Below are 23,017 nucleotides of genomic sequence, written 5' to 3' on the forward strand. Positions count from 1 at the left end.
TTAATAAATAAAATCGCTACATGACTCCTGGAAGATTTCCAAATAAGGCCTCAAGCCAAGCTCATTTGGAATGTGTTTTAATACCCGCAGGGATGAGAAAAGCGGTGTGATCCGTGAGAGAGCATACCGGTCTGTCACGATAAAGCACTCCAAGCTTTCATAGCAGAGAGAACACATTTGATAATGTGTTGCCATCACTGTTCCTCGCATACACACACACACACACAGACTCCAGAGTGGCATAGGACTGCAAGTATTTAGAATTTGGAAGCAGCCTGAATTTTATAGAGAACAAAAGCAGAATAAGAGGAGAAATATGCTTCTAATAAGCCAATAAGTATTGGAAAGTAGACTATAGAAATGAAAGGTAAAGTAGCCTTATTGGACCATAGCCTGTAAGTCATCCATCAAGGATCTTTTCCTTTCTTTATCCAGAGTCTCTTGACCAAGTTCCAAGTGATTATAGGTTCTAGTTTGGGGAAAAAAAAAAAGTTTAGGATAGAATATTCGATAATAAAACAGGAAGCTTGAAGGAAAGGTTGAATGTTCCATGTTCCATTTCTTGATCTGCTGATGTTGTTTTGTTTTTGTTTTTGTTTTTTTTTCTAACGTTGGCATTTCTGCTGAATGTTCTTATAATTAAGAATTGAAAGATTAAGATATATTAAATCCAAACACTTTTTAAGGTAAGATTGTGTGGTAATCACCTAAATTGTCATCATAGGACTTGAAGATTCTTTTTTAGAAATCATTGTTTAACCTACAGAAGCTGCTTGGTGTTATTTTTCTGGGGGATCTAGGAGACTATGTTCTCGAAGACCCTCTTGGGATGTGGTCATGCTGAAGGAGAACTGTGCTGCCGTTCGTGCCTGGGAGGAGGGTGCAGCCACCATTGCTGCCTCGCCTGGGGAACAGCGTGGGAGGGTGTCCCCTAAGCTTCCTTCCAGCCACATCTGGCCCCTCACATCTCATTTGCATCTGGTCTGTTTGCAGAGATCTCGGCTCACCAAATTCCACAACCTGAAGGCAGTCGTCTGCAAGGCCTGCATGAAGGAGAACAGACGCATCACCGGCCGAGCCCACTGGGGCTCACACCACGCAGGTGGGAAAGGACCAGGTGCCTCGAGAAGCCCCACAAGCGTAGAGCCTAGCTGCTTCCTAGGTCTTGTTGGTCAATGAATTCTAAGAAGAGGCTGATACAATTGGATGAACAGAATAGAATTTAAATGATAGGGCCGGGTGTGGTGGCTCACGCCTGTAATCTCAGCACTTTGGGAGGCCGAGGCAGGCAGATCACTTGAGGTCAGGAGTTCAAGACCAGCCTGGCCCACATGGCGAAATCCCGTCTCTACTAAAAATACAAAAATGAGCCAGGCGTGTTGGCGGGCGCCTGTAATCCCAGCTACTTGGGAGGCTGAGGAAGGAGGATCACTTGAACCTGGAAGGTGGAGGTTGCAGTGAGCCAAGATCATGCCACTGCACTCCAGCCTGGGTGACACACTGAGACTCCATCTCAAAAAAAAGTATTAAAGTGATAGATCTCTACCCAGTGGTTTAAATTCTGGTCCCAGCAGGAACATTTCTCAGGATTCACTCATTAATTAAATAATGAAGAACTCTTTTTCTGTGTGTGTAAACTCCTTTCTAGGGTTCCCCAAAGTGGAACGGCTCCTTAGGTAATGTTTGTTTATTTGACAAGAGTTTAGGTTTATTTTTTCTTACAATAAAAGTATTATAAAAAGTGAGTATAAAGAAAGTAATTAAAAAGGAAATATACATGGCCTTTAATTCTGTCACATAAAGATAACAGCGTGGGCTTCTGCTGAGGTTTTCTGTGTTTGGATCTCATTGTGAGTACACTCCATGCAGTTTGCATCCTGCTTTCCCACTTAGCACTTAACTTAGGGCGTTAACACCATTCTTCTTAAACAACAGCCACAGAATCTTCCACCACTAGATAGCTGTTCCCCCGTTTGGAGCTCTGAAGATATTTCCTTTTTTTTCTCATTACTCCTAATGCTTTTATGTGTATTATTATTATTTTCTTAAAACAGAATATCACTGTCTGTGGAATCATAGATTGAAATGTAGTCAATTTCACGTAAATGATCACTGAATACCTTCTCCAGCAGTGAGCAAGAGTTTCCGTTTCAGGGTACCCTTGACACTTATAAAAGTCTGGGGTGAGGCAGACTTTTTGTTTTTTTGAGATGGAGTTTCGCTCTTGTTGCCCAGGCTGGAGTGCAGTGGCTCGATCTCGGCTCACTGCAACCTCCGCCTCCCAGGTTCAAGCGATTCTCTTGCCTCAGCCTCCCGAGTAGCTGGGACTACAGGCGTGTGCCACCACGCCTGGCTAATTTTTGTATTTTTAGTAGAGAAGGGGTTTCACCATGTTGGCCAGGATGGTCTCAATCTCTTGACCTCGTGATCCGCTGGTTTTTAAAAACCAATTTGGTAGGTGAAAAATGTATCTCATTGATTGAATGCTGCTTTGTCTGTCAGTGAAGTTAGACATCTTATTAGTTTATTTTGTTAATGAGACTTTTTAATTATTCTTTCATGCCCTCCTTCAGTTCATGTTTACACCTGTAACTATTGCAGTCCCATTATTTTTCTTGATGGAATAGGAGAACTCAGCCCAGATTCTTATCCACCCAGACTATCTCTAGGAGAACTACTTGGTGTCAGCCTTGCAAATACGATTCTCAGAGGTTTTGTGTCATGAGGGGAGTAGCTGCCTCAGATGTGCCCAGATCCCACCAGGTGTCGTGCGTAGCACCCCACAAAGGGAGAGCAGCCGGGATGAGTGGAGCCATGTCCAACCGTGAGAGGGAAGGCTGCTTTTTCTACTGTTCCAATCCTTTTCTCCGTCTTTTGACTTTCTGCCACCAACTATAGATAGACAGAGATTGAGACCCCAAACAAAGTTGATTTATTGCAAAATAAATGTGTGATACTCTCTCACATTGCCCGTTTCCTTACCTGGCTGGCAGTAGGTCCTCAGAAGTCTGCGCCGTGGCTGGGCACATACCTGTAATCTGAGCACTTTGGGAGGCCGAGGTGGGAGAATCACTTAAGGCCAGGAGTTTGACACTGGCCTGAGAAACATAGCGAGACCCTGTCTTTACAAAAAAAAAAAAAAAGTCTGCACTGCATACACAGTCCTGCAGGGTTCCCTCTCCTCTCCAGACTGAGGTTGTCAGCGAAGCCATGACACGGGGCTGAGGGACCTGCAGATGCTGGACGCTGCTGCTTAGGTGGCAGTAGGCATGGCGGTTGTCAGGCCAAACTCCTCTTTCATTTCAGAGGCCATGAGGTCCTGCATGACAAGTTTATTTTGAGCACTAAAGATGACCTGTTAGTTTAATGCAGTGGTACAGTGGTACTTGTAATTTTTATAGAAACTAAATTTTGACTATTTTCTTTTTTTTTTTTTTTTTTTTTTGAGACGGAGTCTGGCTCTGTCGCCCAGGCTGGAGTGCAGTGGCGCAATCTCGGCTCACTGCAAGCTCCGCTTCCCGGGTTCACGCCATTCTCCTGCCTCAGCCTCTCCGAGTAGCTGGGACTACAGGCGCCTGCCACAACGCCCGGCTAATTTTTTGTATTTTTAGTAGAGACGGGGTTTCACCATGGTCTCGATCTCCTGACCTCGTGATCCACCCGCCTCGGCCTCCCAAAGTGCTGGGATTACAAGCGTGAGCCACCGCGCCCGGCAAATTTTGACTATTTTCTAATGAAGTCTGCATACAATGGGCAGAAATCAGTGTCCTGTCATATTATTCCAAGTTAATGAGGCAAACTACATTTTCCTTTCGTATTATTCCATTAATGAGGCGAACTACATTTTAAGAGCTATGATAGATTAGTAAGATCATTTCGTGATTTGGAAACTGTTCCCTTTTTTGTTCTCAAAGTAATTTTCTTCACAAATCCAACTTAAGGTTATATGGTTCTGTCCCTCATTTTGCTGAAGAACCTTATGCCCCACATGGCTCACCCAAAACCAAGCTGATTCTTAGTTGCAGAGCTTAGACTGAAGCCTCCACCGCTTGGCTCCAGCCCCATGTTCTTGGGTAATGCTGAGCTTGCACCTCCTGTGTTGGGGAAGGGCTGTAGGGACGTGGTGGGGCTCTGCAGTCCTGACTGCTGTTGTCTGCTTAAACGGGCCGCACAGCCAGGCCACTGCAACACCAAGCTACTCTTGGTGTGTTGGCCTCTGGACCCAAGCTGACAGCTGTGAGCTCACAACTGCTCCGAGCTTGGAGTCACCTGTTATTCTCAGTGTGTGGTCACGAGTGCCCATGCTGGAGGTGAGCTGGAGACCACGTGTGTAAGATGAGCACACACGGGCTGACCCTGGCCAGACGCGAGGAGCATGTCACCAGTCCTGCAGACCAGTAGCTCAGAGACAAGGGCAGCAGTCACAAAGGGCAGGAAGGTGGGTCTTGGGGGACTTTCAGTAGCTAGACTGGGGTAAAACACCACAGTAGGAGGACACTGGGGAAGGTGAGTCAGCCTTAGAGACCACAGAGGCTGTTGAATGCCAGGCGAGTCGTGGCTTTTCTACCCACCTCACACCGGGGAGCTTTTGAACTTTTTTGAGGTGATGTGATCAGAAATCTGTTAGTTCAGGACCTGTATCTGGGTCCCAGACAAGGGGGTCGGTCCTGAGGGCAGCCCTGGAGCATGTGCCAGCACAAGGCCATGCCCCCGTGGACACCGCAGCATGTCCAGGGAGAACCAGCCTGGCGGAGGCACGTCCTGCAAGGCCACTCTTCACTCATAGTTAAGGCCCCAGGCGGCCTGCACACTGCATGTGTGGTCACGCGCTGGGAGTCCTGGTCACAATGTGGCCCACCTCGCAGATGCTTCCAGTGCACCTATGGAGCAGGGACAGTGCCTATGGCAGGGCTGGATGGCCTGGGCCTTTGTGGAGCACCATGGACGATCACGATACCTTTAAAAAACCACACGAGTTTATATTTAATCAGGCCTTCTAGTAGAGACAAACAGGACAAGGTGTCATGGACTGGGAAGTTACGGAAATTTTAAAGTACGAAAAGTGTGTGTGAATGACGTTTGTGGAGAGTGGGGAGAAGCTCACAAGTCCCAGAAGTGCTGCTCCATGCCTCACCCAGGGCCCCAGAGGGATGGGCCTGGTCATGGGTGCCACGGCCTGCGTAGGTCCAGGGGTCCCCAGGGAAGAGGAGTGGTTGGGCTGCTCAAGTCTTTGTTTGCAGAGTCTAACCTCTCTCCACCAATACCAGACTCTCCTGGGGTGAGGTGTAACATGCAGATCTGTGACTCCACTCCTGAGCCAGATTCTCTGGGGACGCAACCCTTAAATTTGCGTTTTTTCACGACCCTCCCTCTGATTTAAGTATGGGGAAACTGCTGACCTGGTGCTGCTTGCCACCCTTACATGATGTGTCATTTGGGTTAAGACATTTGACAAGTTGCTAATCTTCTGACCACGTGTTCCCACAGGGAGGTGGGGAAGACAGGGCTCCAGCTACCACAGGACGGGCTCTGGGTATAGCCGTTCCAGTCAGGGACAGCCATGGAGAGACCAGGGACCAGGTAAGAAGGCCAGTGGTCACTCTGCTGGGCCACCTGCATGGCACTGCCTCTCACCTTGTGCTTTTGCTGATAACTGCCTTCCTCCGTTTCAGAAAGGTTGTATAGTTCCAGTAAATAAACAGATAAATATACCAATGCATCTAATTTTTATCATTTAGTGAAATAAAGACAAATAATTTTCCATGCTTAATGCTAGCCCTGTCTGCTTCTGGCCACTTTATTCATTTTCTATCAGTTCATTCTGCTCAAGATCCAGTTTTTGTAATTTACTCGCTAGAAGGCACTTGTAAAATTTACATGTGGAAGATCCATTGTTCTCCTGAAAAAAGGACAAGTTATAGTGTTTCATCAATAGCTGTATTCAGGTAATAGAATTCTGATATTTTCTGTGACTTGGATTAAAGTGTGAGGTAGGAAATAGCCCCAACCCTTTGTTTTTTACATACATTGTACAGATACTGTTTTAATGCATGTATTGTGCTGAATTTAAATACATCGAGAACTTCACATCAGTATATGAGCTCAAATTCCGTATAGTTTTGAGAGCCAAACTTAATAAACTTTGAAATTACCTAATATTTATCATTTAATCCCTTAAAATCCCAATCAGCCTTTAATTTATGGTATTTATGACTTTCACAACGTCTAAAATGTGTAGAGACTTCGCAAGCTGCTCAAATTATTCCCTAAAACACAGCAAGTCTTCGGCGTGAATCCAGTTGACCTTTGGGGTCTGTCTCAGGTGGAGTCTGCATGGAGGCTGCGGGGCCACACGTCTGTTGAGTGCCATGTCCTTTCCTCTTGGGTCTGTACAGTCAGCAAACATTGCGAGTCCACTGTATTGTTGAGGGTAGATGAGAATTGATGGTGAATGTTTCTGAAATGCCCATCCTTGACAGAATTGCGAGTCCACTGTATTGTTCAGGGTAGATGAGAATTGATGGTGACTGTTTGTGAAATGCTCGTCCTTGAGAGAGAGCTCCATGAATTTAGATTTACATTTGCTTGAGATGTGTTTCCTTGAATGAGCTTAACCTGCAGAAACTCGACCCCACCAGGTCGTGCACTCACTGTCATCTGGAGCTTCCAGATGGCCCCACTGAACACGTGCAGTCCATCCTCACATGGCCTCTACTACAGCGTAACCATAAGGGTCACTTCCACTTTGTCACTAACTAAATCATCCGAGTATTTATACCAGTGCAGTGCAACTGAGATCTGGGCAAAAGACCTTCCATTTGTGCAAGGATATTTGAGATTGCTTTTTAACTTAGAAGGTGCTGCAGTTGATTGGAGTGAAGCACGAACAGGGAACCCAAAAACAATGGGAGGGGTTTTGTAAACTTACCTAAACTCAGACTGAAGCCTGGTGCTATGGGCCATTGCAGCCGCCCTAGGCGACTCTGGCCTTGGGGTGCAGTCCTGTGCAATGCACGTGCTGTGGCTTTCCAGTTTGCTTCTCCACTCTGGCTAAGAGTCTGCTTTCAGGTCAGAAACTGCAGCCCTGAGGTCGTGTGTGTGTGGAGAACTCACCACCTGTCCTTGGGGCTCCCCGTGGGCTGGCGGCCTACAGCCCTGACCTGGCAGGTCTGTCTCCAGCTGGCCGTGCATATTAGGGCTGCTTGGGAAGAGTGCAGGGTCTGGGATTCTGAGTCTTTGGGATGAGAGGCCTTCCTCATATGAGCCGTGGTGAGGGTGCTCCCAAGAAGAAGGTGAGTGTGTGCAGAGCACTTAGGTCCAAATGGGTGGGTGGAGCTTATGCTCCCCCTCCATCCCTCCCTCGCTCTCTCTGCTGCTTGAAATAGCAGATCTGAGATCTCCTTGACAAGGTGATATTTAAGCAAAGGCCTGATAAGAGGGTGGGAGCTGATGCCAGATGCCTGTGGGCCAGACGTGCGGGCAGAGGGACCAGTCGGGGCTGTCATGAGGTCAGGTGGGCTAGACTTGGAGGGCCCGGCAGCTCTGTATGAATCTGGAGTCCACCCCGACTGAGAAGCTTGCCCCAGGTGATTGCAGCAGGTGGTGAGACCTCAGTGACCACATCCTGCAGAAATGCTCAAGGCCTGCAGACTGACCACATCCAGCTGATGATGGCACACAGTTTGGTCTAGATCTAGGGTTTAGTAATGTTGGAAGTACTGGTGTTGACTGGTGTGGAGTAAAGCTACTGGGTGAAGCGGGCATCCCAGCCTCATCCATCCACACCTTCCCACCCTGGAGATCCATGACCAGCCTGGCCATAAATGCCAGGCCAACCTTGATGACATGAAAGGCGTTAGCCCCTCTAGGTGAAGATGCAGCAGAACCCACCTGACCCATGAAGGCAGGCTGGCGGGGGAGGGAAGAGCCACAGCCTCTCTTTCGGTCAGCCTGACTGGGCAGGGCATGCTGTCGTGTCCCCTACTCCTAGCCTTGTGGTAAGAAAGGAGACCTCTGCTTACCCTCTTTGGCTTGGGGTTGCCCCCTTTCTTCCCCCTGGGCCTCAGGAAGGTGGAGAGGGGATAGTCAGGAGAGTCCACAGTCCAGGTGGGAGGATGGGAAAGAGGCTACGGGTTCTGCAGACAGGTGTGCCTGCCTGTCACAGAGGAAACTGTAAAGAGCATGCCATCAGGCCTCCCACGGATGGGACACATCGCCACAAGCAACGCACTGAACCCTTTCTGTCGGGCGTCTGGCCTGGATAACCTTGAGTGTCCTTTCTAGCTCTGGAATTCTGTGACTTTCTATTCTCTTTATTAAATGGTGGGTGAGACATTAGTAAAGTGTAACTCTTAGGAGTCAATCAGGAAGGTAGAGCTATGTCATTTACAGATGTACCATCAAGAACATGCCCCATCCTGCCCTGATCTTAGAAGGCAGGTGGAGTGGGACCTGTTTGGTACTGACTCCTCTGGGAATGGTAAGAGCCACAGGCTTTTATTTCTTTCATTTTCTTCCAGAGGCGGCCTGCTGTGGTAGCTTCAGACAGGCTGACTTTGTCTCAAGCCCTGGTTCTGCCCCTTCCCTGTGGCCTGCCTTTAGGGGATCCCTGGACCACTGGGCTGCTCCCTGGCTTCTGATCAGTGTGGCCTGACCAGCTGCAGGGATGGTGCCTCCACAGCACCAGCATCCAGGTGGAGGTGATCGTGGCCGCTTCTTCCAAAACCACGTTTTTCCTTTCCCGGCATTAATTCTAACATGTCTCTTAATATTTATGTCAAACTGTTTTGTTAAAGAGTTTTTTCTGTTAAAAATAAAGCAATGTCAGTCCTACCTCAGTATCGCTGTTCTTGCAGAATGAAGTGAAGCAGGAACAGCACCAGAGCCTGCAGGTGTGGCCTGGCGGGAGCGGAGTCATCTGCTTCTCCCGGGGCTCACCCAGAGCAAGGCCCCAGGTCAAGTGCCAGGAAGGGTGCCATATGCACATTGGCTTCTTTCTTTTGTGTGACGACAGAGACTACAGGAGCATCTTTAAAGTAGACCAGAAGAACCCCCTTCTTTGGATTGACAGGAAACAGATTTCTTCTGATTCCGTTAGCAGAGAACAGTGTCCAGAAATTTCTCCTCCTCGTGCAAATTAAAACAGCAGAATGACTTTCCATAGGCAGAACCGTAGCTAGTCATCCTCAGCCCTGGGTCCCTGCCAGGGGAAAGTCTCACTCTTGGAACCCTATGTGCGTCTGCAGCAGATCCCTCGGCCATCCAGTAACAGGCACGCCCCAGTCACCCCTGGTCTTGCCAGAAGTCCGGAGGCTGCCGTGGTTTCCTCGTCCTGCCTGATGGCAGCTCCTTGGGGCAGGCTGAGCTAAGCCTGAGGGATCTCCAAGTGTCATTCAGCAGCTGGTGTGTGGGTGAGGAGAGAGCCCTCAGATGGACACAGGTTTGGGGGTGACAGGACATGGGGGGCTGGCAGGAGACAGAGGCAGCGTCCCATCAGGACTAAGCTGGAGAGGGAGGCCGTCCAGAAGCTGGCAGAGAAGAGAGGCTCTGAGGACAGAAGCTGACAGAAAGGGCCAGGGAGCAGGGAGGGAGGGAGCAAAGGCAGGCTGCCCCTGCAGGAGCCAGGACAGGCACCGCCAGTATCTCCAGGAGTGCTTATTTCTTACTCCTTTCTGCCTGTAATACTATAAGCTACTGATAGGAAGCAGAAAATATGTACAGGCTGAGTATCCCAAGTCTGAAATCCAGAATGCTCCACAGTCCGGAATTTTTGCCCACCAACAGGACGCTCAAAGGAAACGCTCCTTGAAGCATTTTGGAATTTCGGATATTCAGATTAGGGTTGCTGAACCCCGGTAAGTATAATGCAGATATTCCAAAATCTGAAAAATATCTGAAACCGGAACCACTTCTGGTTCCAAGCATTTCAGAAAAGGGTTACTCAGCCTGCAGTAAACAACCCAGGGCTGCCTCCGCAGCCTGCATCTGTGTGGGTTTGGACGCATGAGTGGCCACAGGCCTCCCCAGGAGGCACTCCTTTCTCGTCCCCGAACATGCCATCCTCTGTCAGGACTCCCTGCGCCCTGGGCTCTGTGGTGCCCGCACCCTGCGTGTCCCACGCTTCAGTCCCTCATCATCTTTGCCATGTTCCCACCGCTGAGGGTGCTGTGCACGTCCCAGGACGGACCTAAGGAGGCAGGCTGAGCAGATGAAGGCCCCTGGTGTGGGCGCCCTCTTAAATATCAAATTTAGTCTTGCTTTAATATTTGCTTCCTGTAGATTCCTGAATCCCTGAGCTGGTCCGCAAGGCTGTGGGGGTGGCAGAGGTTCTCCCTAGACTCTGCATTTTGCCAAGCTTTCCATAGCATGCCCAGTAATTTGCTTTTAAGTCCAGTACGCACATCTGTAAGTACCACTTCAGCACAAGTTTCATTTCTGACATACATTTCTTTAGGATGTCATTGACAAACATAAATAAAAAGCCAAGTAACCAAAGTGAATTTGTAGTTCTTCCTGACCCAGAAAGGAGCACGGAGGAGATTTGAGCAGTGGGCACAGGAGAAGTGCAGGCACTCTGGCCCTGCTGAGTGAAGGGCGCGTGACCAGGAGAGCAGCCCCACAGCTGTCTCTGTCGCCTCGTTCCTAAGTCACTGTTAAGTGAAGTGGGCTCTCCCGGGCTCTGCAGAGCCCACAGCCCTCCAGAAAGGAGGAGACAGTTGGGCTACATGGCGTGAACTCCAGGTGTAGGGTTCCCTTCTCACCACCCACAGGACCGCTTTGAATTTCAGGAATGATTTGGAACTCGAAGGAATGTTTGTCAGTCTGGGTGCAAGGCCTAAGGGAGCATGTTTTACCACTTCTGTTCTGGTCACTTAGAAACAATAAAACCGTAATGACCTCAGCAGCTGGAGCCTAAGACCACTTCAAGGCTGTGCCCTAGTTTCATAAATAAGTCTTTGAAGAAGATCCCTGCTTTATTGGAGTAGATCATAACAGTAACACAGAAATCAAAGAGTGGTGATGCATGTGGGTTTGGGGCCAGAAAGTAGCTCTAGGAGACTCTCGGGTTAAAGGCAAAATCGAGATGTTAAATGCTGAGTTTGTGTCAGATTTAAGAGTTTAGGAATGAGGGTGGGAGAAATTAAGCCGTTCCTGCAAGACAGAAGCAAGGATGCTGTTTCATTTGCATTCTGCCTTCCATGCGGAAGTAATTACAAAAATGATATTAGTGGTGCCTGTGTGTATTCTAATTTCAGAGATCCAGTATAAAGTGTATGTTATACACACATCCACACACACTGCTCGCATCAGGACTGGAATGTGCTTTTCAGACCAAGTAATCCACTTTTTCAGTTGTAATTACCGTGAGTTTGGGGCAGCACATTTCTTCCTGGGTTTTGCCTACCTTCAACTCCTCTTGGTATTTCTTGAAGATATTAAAGTAGTTCAAGTAGAAAGTTGTCACTATTTCCAGGGCAATTGATAGGTAAAATTCCTTGTGTTAGTAAAAAAACTAAAAATGCCTCTTCACGAAAGTATTCAGTCACTGCCAAAAGGTTGTCAAGTTTCTGGAGCCTGAGTGTGTGGACAGGTAGGGGGGTCCTGGGGAGCCTGGCCTGAACTCTCTGGTCCACTTCAAAGGCCTCAGAGCTCAGTGCAGGCAGCTGCCCCGAGAACAAAGGCTGCTCAAGTGAGAAGGCTTTAACCTCTTCCTTGCTGTTGCTCAGCCCAGCTGGAAAGAGATGATGTGTCAAATTCCACAGTCCATAGCTACAATTTGCCTGTGATTTTCCAGATTGTCACTTCTCGGTGGTGATTCTGTAGGAGGCCTGCTATAAAACTGTCTGTGATCATCTGTGATAACAAGGGTGGGGGCAGAGGTAACAAGGATCTGGAAACCTCACTTTGGCTGTAACCCTCTCCTTTCACACCTTCTGCCAGAGCTCACACTTTTGGGGGTAGGGGAGAGACCCAGGCTGCCCACGGCAGGAGTGGGTCAGAGGAGAGGCATGGAGACCATCCCCAGTCACGGCAAGTGAAGGCTCACGCCGTCGTACACCAGAAGATAACTCAGAGCAGGGAACTCTGGAAGAAAAGTGTTATTTTTAAAATGTGAAAAACTGTCACCGTTTTTACTACCAGTAGGGAGGTTCTGCCCCGAGTCTCTTCCCAACGTTACCTGTCTATCAGAAAGGCAGACAGTAGCCACCCAGGCTGTGGCTGGAGAAGGGAAGCCCTGGGCCAGCCGCAGAAAGAGCTGCACGTGGGCTTTTCTGTGTTGGCAGAACGTCCGTGGTGAGCCATCTGCATGTGAATTTCCATTTCCAAATGTCGTCAGCAATAGTGAATGCCTAGAAATCACGCAGATGGATGGAGCTGGTGTGAAGAGGGACAACTTCGACATTGTTTCCTTCCACGAACCTCTTAATTAATTGCTTCCACTTTAATGGAATAATTATGGAACACAGTTTCAGTGGCATGTGGCCACAACTGTAAAGAGGATAAAGCTCTGTCCTCCAAATACAGCTCACCGTCTTTGTTCATACTTAGAAATGTGCAGCGTTCTTGTTTGTATATTGAGAGAGATTTAACGCTTACTTTGGTTTTCATGTCTGTTTACTGCAGGAAGCAGACAGTATGAGCACGACCAGTGGAGAAGGTACTAGTCATCCTCCAGGTAAGTTCATCACCTGCATCTCCAGAAGAAATCAGTCACATGTCTGTCTTTATAACATAAATCTTCCATATCAAGTACCAAAGTAAACAGAACTCAGATATTGAATCCTGCTGACCTGGTGCCGAGTTAACTTGGTTTCAAGACGCACTTGCTTCCTCCAGAAAGAGTGTGGAGAGAAAAAGAGGCACACCTGGACACAGAGCCCTGCCAGCGCCCTCCTCTGCTGTCGCAGCTGCAAGGAGACCGTGCCTGTGGGAGCCAGGCCTCACTTGCATGAAGAAGGAAAGATGCCTTTTTCAGTGGTGTCTCCCTCCCATTGTGCAGAAGAGCTTTTGTTGGCTTCTCTCCCGAGCTTGTGCCTGATTCTGTGGCCTAAAACAATCATTGTTAACGTCTTCATGTGTTGCATTCTGATCTTTCATTCATGTATATGATGCCTAGCTCATTTCATTTTAAAATAAATGGGAATCTGTTGTATTCTGATTTTTTATTAACAACACTAGATTATGAGGGGTTGTCTCCTGTTACTAAAAAGTCAGAAAACACTCTACAGTAGTCCTCCCTTATCTGCAGGGAAGACATCCCAAGACCCTCGAGTGGATGGCTGAGACTGGATGGGATGGAACCCCACATACATATACCAGTGGCTTTTTCCTTTACGTACATACCATGGTAAAGCTTAACAAAGAACAGTAAGAGATTAACAGCAATCAGTAACTAATAAAAGCTATGTGAATGTGGTCTCTCTCAAAATATCGTACTGTAATCGCCCTTCTTGCTCTCTGAAAACCAAGAAGACCACTAAGGGACTAATGGTCACAGAAGCTGGATGAGGGGCCGATTCATGTCCCGGGCATGACAGAGCGGGAGGCACAAGGTTTCATCACACCACTCACAGTGGCGAGCAAGTTAAAACGGATTTCCCACTTAATATTTTCAGACTTCTGTTGACCATGAGTAACTGAAACCACAGAAAGTAAAGCTGGGGATATTGCAGAAATTCTTTTCTAATCAGAAATTCTAATCAAACCTAAGTTTCCAACTATGTGTTCTCTTGGTCCTTAGAAGTGTTTGAACAGAAAAGTAACAACTAACTTCCCATCTTTCTGGTGGAAGAGTTAATTCTGCCTGGAAGGTTCTGCCTGAGAGACATGACAGCATGTGTGTGACTCCTGTGTCTGATTCTGTGGGGTCATCCCTTTCGTTTCATTTTGCCAGTGCCTGGTTCAGGATTTTTTATGGCAGTGCCTGTGAAGACAAGCCTGGCCCTCCATCCAGTCACACAGGAAATCCACAGAGAACATGCTGAGAGCAGCCAGCGGCTGGGCTGCCAGCAGGCCTGGTTTATGATGCCGCAAGTGAACAGCACGTTTGTTCCTCTTTATCTCTGAGCATTGAAGGACTTTTGTTTAAAAAAAAAATTAAGTTCAGAGTAATCCTTTTCATGGAAGAATCTTCAGGTCATCCAAGAATTGAAATTTTAAGCCCCAGATTGTACTGAGCTGTACCTGTGGGAAAAGGAATGGCCAGGGTATTGATGATGGAAAAGATTCAAATGAGGAGTTAGAAGGCAAGCCCTCTGTGGGCAGCCGTCTTCCGGAAACCTCGAACTTACGTCTGTCTCCACCTGAGAAAGGAGAAGAAAAGCTGGTGGTGACCCCTGGTCCCGCTGGGCCACGCCATGGCTCTGAAGGTGCCCAGTGTTCTTAGGAGGTGCTCACTCCTGTCACCTAAAGACATTTCCTTCTGGTTGTTGCTCTTTAAAAAACAAAATAAGCCCCTGAACGTGCTTGCAGACCAGTTTGTGTGCCTGTACTTGACAAATTACCTTGACCAACAGGCCAAAGGCACAGGGCTCCAAGGCATCATCTTTCCTTAAAATCCTGAGTGTTTACTAAAAAGGGACACGGTCTCTAGGTATTTTATTACATTTGTATTTCTTACATTTGAAATATCCTAACGGCTCTGTTCAGTTTCTTCTTAAGGACATTTACATATAATTATTTTTCATGCAAGTCTTGTAGGACCCATGTTTTTTCCTAGCTTTGGAAATCAATATTTTGCCTTCCTCTTATGAGGGTTTCCCTATGTCAGTAAACATTAACTTTCTATTTCTTCCATTTTTGCTCATTTGAAACCCCTGCTGCTTCTAGATCTATTTCTTTGCCCTTGTGTAACTTTGAAATAAATTCCTCATCCCTTAGAGAGTGGGTGTCTGTGAAAATTGTTTTCTCCTTCATAATACCTAAATTCTAGTTTGTCAATAAAATGTTTGTGTTTGGTTAACAAGCCCTTATTTAAACCATTGAGTTAGTGTAATCTTTGAAAAACCAGAGAACTGAATTTTTTGTCATTCTAAGATGTAACACTGCAGTCAAGTCTTCTGATGAAATTTCCACATATCAAATTGAAAATAAAGCAAAATATATTTATTACTCATAACTAATATACTGTCACATTTCTTTGATTATTTGTAAGACATTTCAGCATGTGGACGTGGGGAATGGTGAGCCTCCCCCAGAAACATCTCCCTGCTGCCACCATGGCCACGGCTCTGCAGTCTCCCTTCACTGACTCCTGAAACTCCACATAAATCTACCGTCACCCACCCCTTTGACTGTTCCCTTCACCTTCTTGCTCACAGAAAGCTGGTGTTTCCCCCATACCTTGGTGCATAGAGCCGACGCCCCTCACATTCTTGGCCTGTTCCAGGCTGTTGTAGTCGCTTCAGCACGTGGTAGTGCACAGCACCCATTCAATTGTGCTCATAGATTCTGGGCGTTGAGTCCAGGCAAGGCATGGCAGGCACTACCTGTCCTGGCTCCCATGTCTGGGCTTGGCTGGAAGACCTGGAGTCGGACGAGTCTTCGTTCTCGCCTGTATCTGCTGATGCTGGCTCTTAGATGGGGCTTGTGTCTCTCCATGTGAACCTCTCATTGGTCCTGAAGACTAGTTAACTGATAACTGGTTGGTAACTGGATTCTGAACACAAGCATCGCAAAGGCTAAAGAGCCAGGTAGAAGCCATGTTACTCTTTATAGCCCAGCCTCCGAAGTCACAGCATCCAGCATCTCTTCTGCCATATCCTGTTCATCAAGGCAGACAAAAAAAAAATTCAGATGGAGATGAAGTACCTGCTTCCTCTTGGCCAAGCAGGACAGAGTCCCAGGAAATCATGTGAGACCAGAAGTATTACTATGGCCATTTTTGGAAAATACAGTCTCCTGCACAGACCATTTCCCCTTCTCCATAAAAGCCACAAACTTGGAATCTCATCATCCAACCTTGCCACCCACCAGTCCTCCCTGTTGGCCTTTGGGTTCCTGGCTGTCACTCTTCCCAGTATGACTCTTGTAATAATTTCTGGCAGCCTTAGTATCCTGGAGCTAATCCTTCTGGTACCCTGATCTCAATTCCTTGATGTCCCCTCCCAGTGATCTTGTTCCCCACCTTTGGCCTTGTAATTACCAGTAACTCAACTCCTTCACAATCTCAGTCCCCAACACTCACTCTCCAGCCACACAGCTCGTTACCTCTGGCACATGGTGATTCCTCAGTCAGACAGGAGCTGGTGCATTGACCCAGCACACTGCAGCCGAGTGCCCGTCATCAGCCGTGGTCCCTTCCTCACCTGTCCTACCCTATCTGCTGACTTCCGTGGTCAGTAATGGAAGTGACTTTCTTGTATACACTACTTTGGCTCTCTTATTGTGTCTATGTGGTAAAACCACACACCTAGGTTAAATCCAACTCTGCTTTTAGAATGTGGCTAGAGAAAATCCCACAGTCATCCTTACTGGTCCCACCATAAATCTAGTGAGCCCTGGGTACTGCCCAGTGGCCATTCCCCACTTCCCCCTGCGCTCTTCAGATGCTTGGTTTGTGTCCTCTGCTCAGCCTTCCAGCACTTCTCCTGTCCTCAGTCACAGGCGACAACTTTGCTTTCTGTAAGTTCTCACAGCCATGTTTGCTAGCCTTCAAGCATCTGCATCATCAAGTCAGAATTTATAAACAGAATACCGGTAGAAATAGACAAATCCACAACAGAGGGAGTATCCACTTTTTAACCTACCACATGGATGAGCTGACTCTGCCCCTACCTAAGGCCGTCTCTCCAGCTGTGAACCCAGGGTCCCTCAGCTGCTCAGACAGCCCCAGACAGCCCCTTGCCCCTGAGTCATCAGCGGTGTCCTCTCCATGCTGTCCCCCCCATCTTACAGAAAACCTCTGCAACCTGCTTCTCACTCCAGCAGCCACATCATGTTTCTTTACCTTTATAGAAAAATAATGCTGAGTCCAGAATCCTAAGGTCAGCCAAATTAGCATTCTACACTAAGAGGAAAAATTAACACATTTTTGGGAATCAGAAATTATTTGACCCATAGAGCCTTTCCAAGAGAAAGTGGATAGCAAAATCAGCACATCTAACAGGAATACATGGACAATGAGAAGCAATGTTAAGTAAAGAAATTAGTAAAATTTCAGTCATTGCTAAGCAACTATTAACCCAAAGCGAAGATGCCAAACAATTGGAGACTAAATTTCCATATTAATTCAAGGAAAGAAAGGAATGAGGGCAATGATATAAAAAGAAAATTAAAAGCATACTAAATTTCTTACCTTGCTTAGAAAGGATACAAATTTTTATTAAATCTGGATGTTTTTAGAAAAATGTAAGTTTATGTATGTATGCTAAAATGTTAAGCATGCCCATTAAAAGAAGAAAAGTAAATCATGAAAGTCTTAAAACTATCATAACCTTCATGCATCTGGCATAATGAATGAAAATTACAAGCAAAATACAAGGAGAAATACACCCAGTAACAGGACACTTAACATGCATTTCTGTCTCAGAAATCAAAAGATTTTGTAAACCAAAAGAAATGACATACATTTGAGTAAGTCAGTCAACAAGCTTATTCTAATAGAAATATACGGAACAAATAGATGCCTTTTTATTAATATTCTCAAACACAAATGGACAGTTCACAAAATTTAACCATGTAGTAGACCCCAAAGTAAACCTCAATCAAAATACTGAAAAGCCAATTTACTGAAATCACACAAGCCTATTTTCTGCCCTTAAAATAGAGGCCAGGAGCGGTGGCTCACATCTGTAATCCCAGCACTTTGGGAGGCTGAGGTGGGTGGATCACCTGAGATCAGGAGTTTGAGACCAGCCTGGCGAACATGGAGAAAGCCTGTCTCTACTGAAAATACAAAAATCAGCCGGATGTGGTGGCAGGCGCCTGTTGTCCCAGCTACTCGGAAGGCTGAGGCAGGAGAATCGCTTGAACATGGGAGGTGGAGGTTGTAGTCAGCCAAGATTGCGCTACTGCACTCCAGCCTGGGTGACAGAGCAAGACTGTTTCAAAAAAAAAGAAAGAAAATACAATGAGAAATCAACAACAAAAGGATAAAAAGCAAACATTTTTCCACTTAGAAATTGACTCACCATTTAAAAATATTTATTGAGGAAATCAAAACCAAAATTACTTTTAGAAATAGAAGTGTTACCTTAAGAAATTCATGGGAGAGGAATGATATCAGAGAAGATTGCAGAGCAGGAAGCACCAGGGATCCATATCCCCACCTAGACAAAAATGGCACTGGCAGAAACTATCCAAAGTAACTATTTTGGAACTCGGGAGTCTACTTGACAACTTGCAGCTTCTAAGGGGAAGCTTGCCTGGTAAGTTGTGGTTAGTTTCCATCAGTTTTGGATGCCTGGTTCCCAAGTGCATGGTAGACAGCCATGCACGCATTCCTGGTGCAGTTTGCTGGAGCCAGGATGAGCAGTAAGGACCTTGTTCTTCAAATACCAGGGCTCTGTGTTGTGATTGCTGCTTTGGATCACTGAGTTCAGACAGAGACTGGGCGCCACTGGTTCTGCCCACACTGGCTAAAGCACCTTCCGTGGGATCTAAAGGAGTAACACCTGTGGGTTTCTATGGATTTGTTTTTGCTTTTTTTGGAGTCAGGCATTTAAGGATTAGGACATTCAAGAGCAACCATATATAAGGGAAAATTTAGAAAGCCACAGCACATGGCCAGGGGAGTGACGGGCTCAGAAAAGACCTAAGAGAACTGAGAAGTTTTTCCCTCAGGCTGGTCTTCACCACAGAGGCACCCTTTAACAATCAAAAAGTAAACCCAAGGGGAGGAGGATTATCTGATTTCCAGAGGTGCAACGTTATAAGATTCAAACGTCTGTTTTTCCACAATAAAGAAAATTACATGGCATACGAGAAACAGGAAAGTATGGCCCATTCAAACAACAACAAAAAAAATGGCAGAAAGTATTTCTGAAGAAGCCTAGACATCAGACTTACTGGACAAGACTTTAAAACAGCTGTCTTAAAGATGCTCAAAGAAAACATGGACAAAGTCCATTGAAAATGTATGAACAAAATGAGAATAACTCAATAAAGAGATAGAAATTACAAATAGGATCCAAAAAGAAATTCTGGATCTGAAAACAGTAACTGAAATGAAAATTCACCAGAGGAGTTCAAAAGCAGAACAATAAAGTATTGAGCAGGCAATAAAGAATGAACAAACTTGAAAATAGGAAAATTATTGAGCCTGAGAAATGGAATGAAGAATGAAGAAACATGAACAGAGCTTAAGGAACCTGGGGAACAGCAAGTGGACCAACACACATTTCAAGGGTCTCAGAAGGGGAAGAGAGAGGGAAATAGAATAAATAATTCTGAAAACTTCTCATATTTGATAAAAGACATAAATCTGCAAATCCAAGAAACTCAACAAACTCCAACTAGGATAAACTTGGAAAGAGACTCATACCAAGACACATTATAGCCAAACCATTGAGGGCCAAAAGCAATCCTGAGAGCGAGAAGTTACTCATCAGATAGATTACAAGGGACCTTCAATAGAATTATTGCCAGTTTATCAGAAACCTTGGAGGACAGAGAGCAATAGGTAGATACATTTAAAATGCCGAAAGAAAAAAACACTGTCAACTGAGAATCGTCTATCTGACAAAACTATCCTTCAAAAATGAAGGAGACACTCCCAAATAAACATAAGCTGAGGGAGTTCATTACCACTAGACTTGCTGTGCAAGAAATGCCAAAGGGAAATCGCTCAGGTTGAAATGAAAGGGCCCTAGACAGTAACTTGAAGCCACACGAAGCAGTAAAAAATCTCCAGTAGAGACAAATATGTGGGCAATTACAAAAGCTAGCATTATAATTTTGGTTTGTAACTGCACTTTTTATTTTCTACATGATTTGAAAGACAAATGCAGAAGAAACAACGGACTAATCTACATTATTGGGTTCACATCTGTTTCAACATTGTCTCCTCCAAGAATTCATTAGCTTGATTTCCCAGCCTACTTACTCTTTTTTAATTTGAGGTTTAATTTTTTCAAAGTAAAACATTCACATAGTTTAGAGAGTCAAATAGTTCTATAGGCTGTTTTTAAAAGCACATCAGTCCCCTTCTGTGTTTCCCAGAAACACCTACTTATACTTTCAGCTTTTCAGATGTTGTGTCCTAATAATCTGTGTATTTCTAAATAATATTCTATTGCTATTCCTTTATTTTCTGTTTTAGGAATTAACTCTAGTGCTCACTATAGACATCAAAGGATTTTCTCTCTTGCCTCTCATCTCACTGCGTTTCCCAGTTCTCCCGAATGGTTTTAATTTTACTTAGTTTATATTACTATTTCCATGAAATCACTGTTCACAGCCAAACCAAATAATTACTTTTACTTTTTCACTTATCATTTGTTTTTCCCCTAGATTCTTGTTTTGTTTCTGTGGGTTTATTTAGTTTTTTATACATTTATCATAATTTCAGCTCTCAGTTATAGAAATCTCAGCATACCTATACGTTAGGTATCCTGTTAATTTCATCTTCTCGACGTATCTTCTGCTCACTGGCCAGCCCTGCCTTGTGAGCTGTGGCTGTCGTCCCTCTCTCTGGAGTTGGGGCCCTGAGTCCCATACAATCCTCTTTCTTGATTTATTTCCTTATCCTGAGAAAAGAGGAGAATAGGCAATATGTTTTTGAGGCCTTGCAGGTCTGAAAATGTCTTTATTATACCTTCATATTTAATTGAAAGTTTACCTGGTTGTAGAATTCTATGTTGGAAATAATTTCTTAGAATTTTGAAGACATTGCCTCATTGTCTCCCCCCTGCTTCCAGTATTACAGCAGGCATCTGATGCTTTTCAGGTTGTCGATGCTTGTCTGTACCCATATTTTCTCCCTGGATGTTTATAAGGTCCTCTGTTTGTCCCTATTTGTGTGAAATTTTGTGATGAGAGGCCTTAGTGTGGGTTTGTTTTTACCTACCATGCTGGGCACTCTGTAGAATTTTCAGTTTGGCCCCTCAGTCCTTCCATCACAGAACACATGTCCTAGCAACTTAAATTGGCCTGACCAGATGGCAGTGTGATTGCCTCAGTTCATCTTTGACTGTTAGCTTCGTTATTGTAGAGAGTGTCCAATCAAACTGTGCTACCTGAGCAGAACGTGCAAGTGGTGTCTTTGCCAAGTTTGTCCCATCCTTAGCATCCTTGGAAGGAGGAAAATGGGTGGGACGGTGTCTGACTTCTTCCCAGGTGGCCTTGTTATAATTTTCTGGAAACTTCTTCCAGAATCCCTCTGTCTTGCCTCTTTCTGCTGAGCCTCCCCTCACAGTAGAAGCTGGTTTTGGTGTGCTGCCTCTATGTCGGTGAGCTTCCTACCCCTGTCATCCAAGAATGCATCTTCATACCCATAACATTCCTCGTATCTCTCTCTCCTACTTACTGGTTCCTTTCTGTCTTGCCTCTGTTTCCTTCCTAAATCCATATTCGGAAACAACCTTTAAATAACCTGGCAATTAGACAGAATTATTCTTTTTCTCAATAAAGAATCCATTTTATGCCTTTCTTATCATTTTTCTAATCAAAAACATTTTCCTTTTTTGTATATTTTATATGCAGAATTATGTATATATTAATCAGAATTTTAACTTTTAGTAACCTTAATTTCTGACAAGCAATTTTGAACTATTTGTCACATATTGGTATTTTATAAATGAGAACCCTTTTATAATTCTTAGAAATATGTTTCTCCATACAACATAATATTTTATGTATATTAATAGACCCAAATATATTTAGTCTTTCTATAAAATGTAAGAAGACAAGAACAAATTTATATTTATGTTTAGCAATTGATGTTTCAAGTTTTTAAATCTTATTTAGAAATGACCTAGACATTTAATGAGTATCTGTTGTTCAACTTAATGTTAAGATTTCAAATTACATGAAAAGCTTATTTAAAAGCATTTATTCCATTTACATTTACCTAATTTATTTTTAACAATTTACCTAGATAAGTTATGAAAACTGAGATACTAGACAAAGCTTGTCATCATTTCAAGTTATTTCTTGTTAACCATTTTTATAGCCTGTGAATATCAGGCATTCATCTAAGTAAGTACCTTAAAGTTAAATATATGGGTATTTTGTCAATAACCCTGAAGATACAGCAGTCTTATTAAACCACAATATTAAATTAGTCTTATCTATCAAAGAATTGCACAAAGATCACTCTGTTTTAGGCTGGGTTTATAGTTTTATAACTTTTGTGTCAAACCCTGACACCTTAAAACATCTAGCAGAGACAAATGTAAAACTATTAGAACAATAAATGCAGGCAAAAATGTATACTCACAGTTTTGAAGTTATTTTACCAATGATTTTTAAACCAGCTTATTTATCAAAGATCTACTTAGGTCACATGAAATAGAAGACATTTCGGTTAATAGCTATATACTTTATATGAGCACTCATTTAAGCAAATCTGAATAGAAATTCTTAGGAATTTCTGGCCCACTATGCCAGATTTTACCATGTGGATACAACGTACAACATAATACATGTACATGTGCATAAACACACCTGAAGTTATATGCATACACAAAGCTCTTATAGCTTTCATTTTAGAATTTTAGTCATGAGACAGTAAAATATACAAACTCACTAGTTTATAAAAGATAGTTGGATCCAAATTATATTTCTGACAAAATGGGAACTGTTCACGTGGCAAAAACTTTATTTGCCCTGATAGATAGCCTAATGAAAGCTGTGGGCCAAAATATTGGGTTAAGCAGTTTGGTTTTAAAAGGGATTTTTTTTTGTTTGTTTCAAATGAGTTTAATGTTAAATTTTTAATGTTTATGTTTTAGCTTGAACTGGCTGAATTATATAAGAAAAAAAATGTCCAAGTAGCCTTGAATTAGTAAAAAATCTGTCTTTTGTTTGCAGTCTGGTTTCCTTGCACCTGGCTGGTCAATGCAGGTGGGGAAACATT

The 23,017-nt window shown here is 44.6% G+C and overlaps 1 protein-coding gene across 8 annotated transcripts in view; it reads left to right on the forward strand.

Annotated features, from left to right (window-relative positions):
* Positions 1 to 23,017, forward strand: part of FAM120B (family with sequence similarity 120B) — a 117,707-nt gene that overhangs the window by 89,451 nt on the left and 5,239 nt on the right. For 4 of the 8 annotated variants that reach the window (XM_030809990.1, XM_030809997.1, XM_030809996.1 and 1 more), the window contains 3 exons: positions 994 to 1,102; positions 5,488 to 5,580; positions 12,625 to 15,790. In XM_030809990.1, coding sequence (XP_030665850.1) covers positions 994 to 1,102; positions 5,488 to 5,580; positions 12,625 to 12,665 — 243 coding nt within the window. In that variant the 3' untranslated portion in view covers positions 12,666 to 15,790. Of the gene's footprint in view, positions 1 to 993; positions 1,103 to 5,487; positions 5,581 to 12,624; positions 15,791 to 23,017 lie in introns of those variants that run through there. The other 4 variants (XR_004029430.1, XM_030809993.1, XM_030809994.1 and 1 more) reach the window with 3 other exon arrangements.

Source organism: Nomascus leucogenys, chromosome 3 (genome assembly GCF_006542625.1).
Source record: "Nomascus leucogenys isolate Asia chromosome 3, Asia_NLE_v1, whole genome shotgun sequence".
In the NCBI taxonomy this organism is placed as follows: Eukaryota; Metazoa; Chordata; class Mammalia; order Primates; family Hylobatidae; genus Nomascus; species Nomascus leucogenys.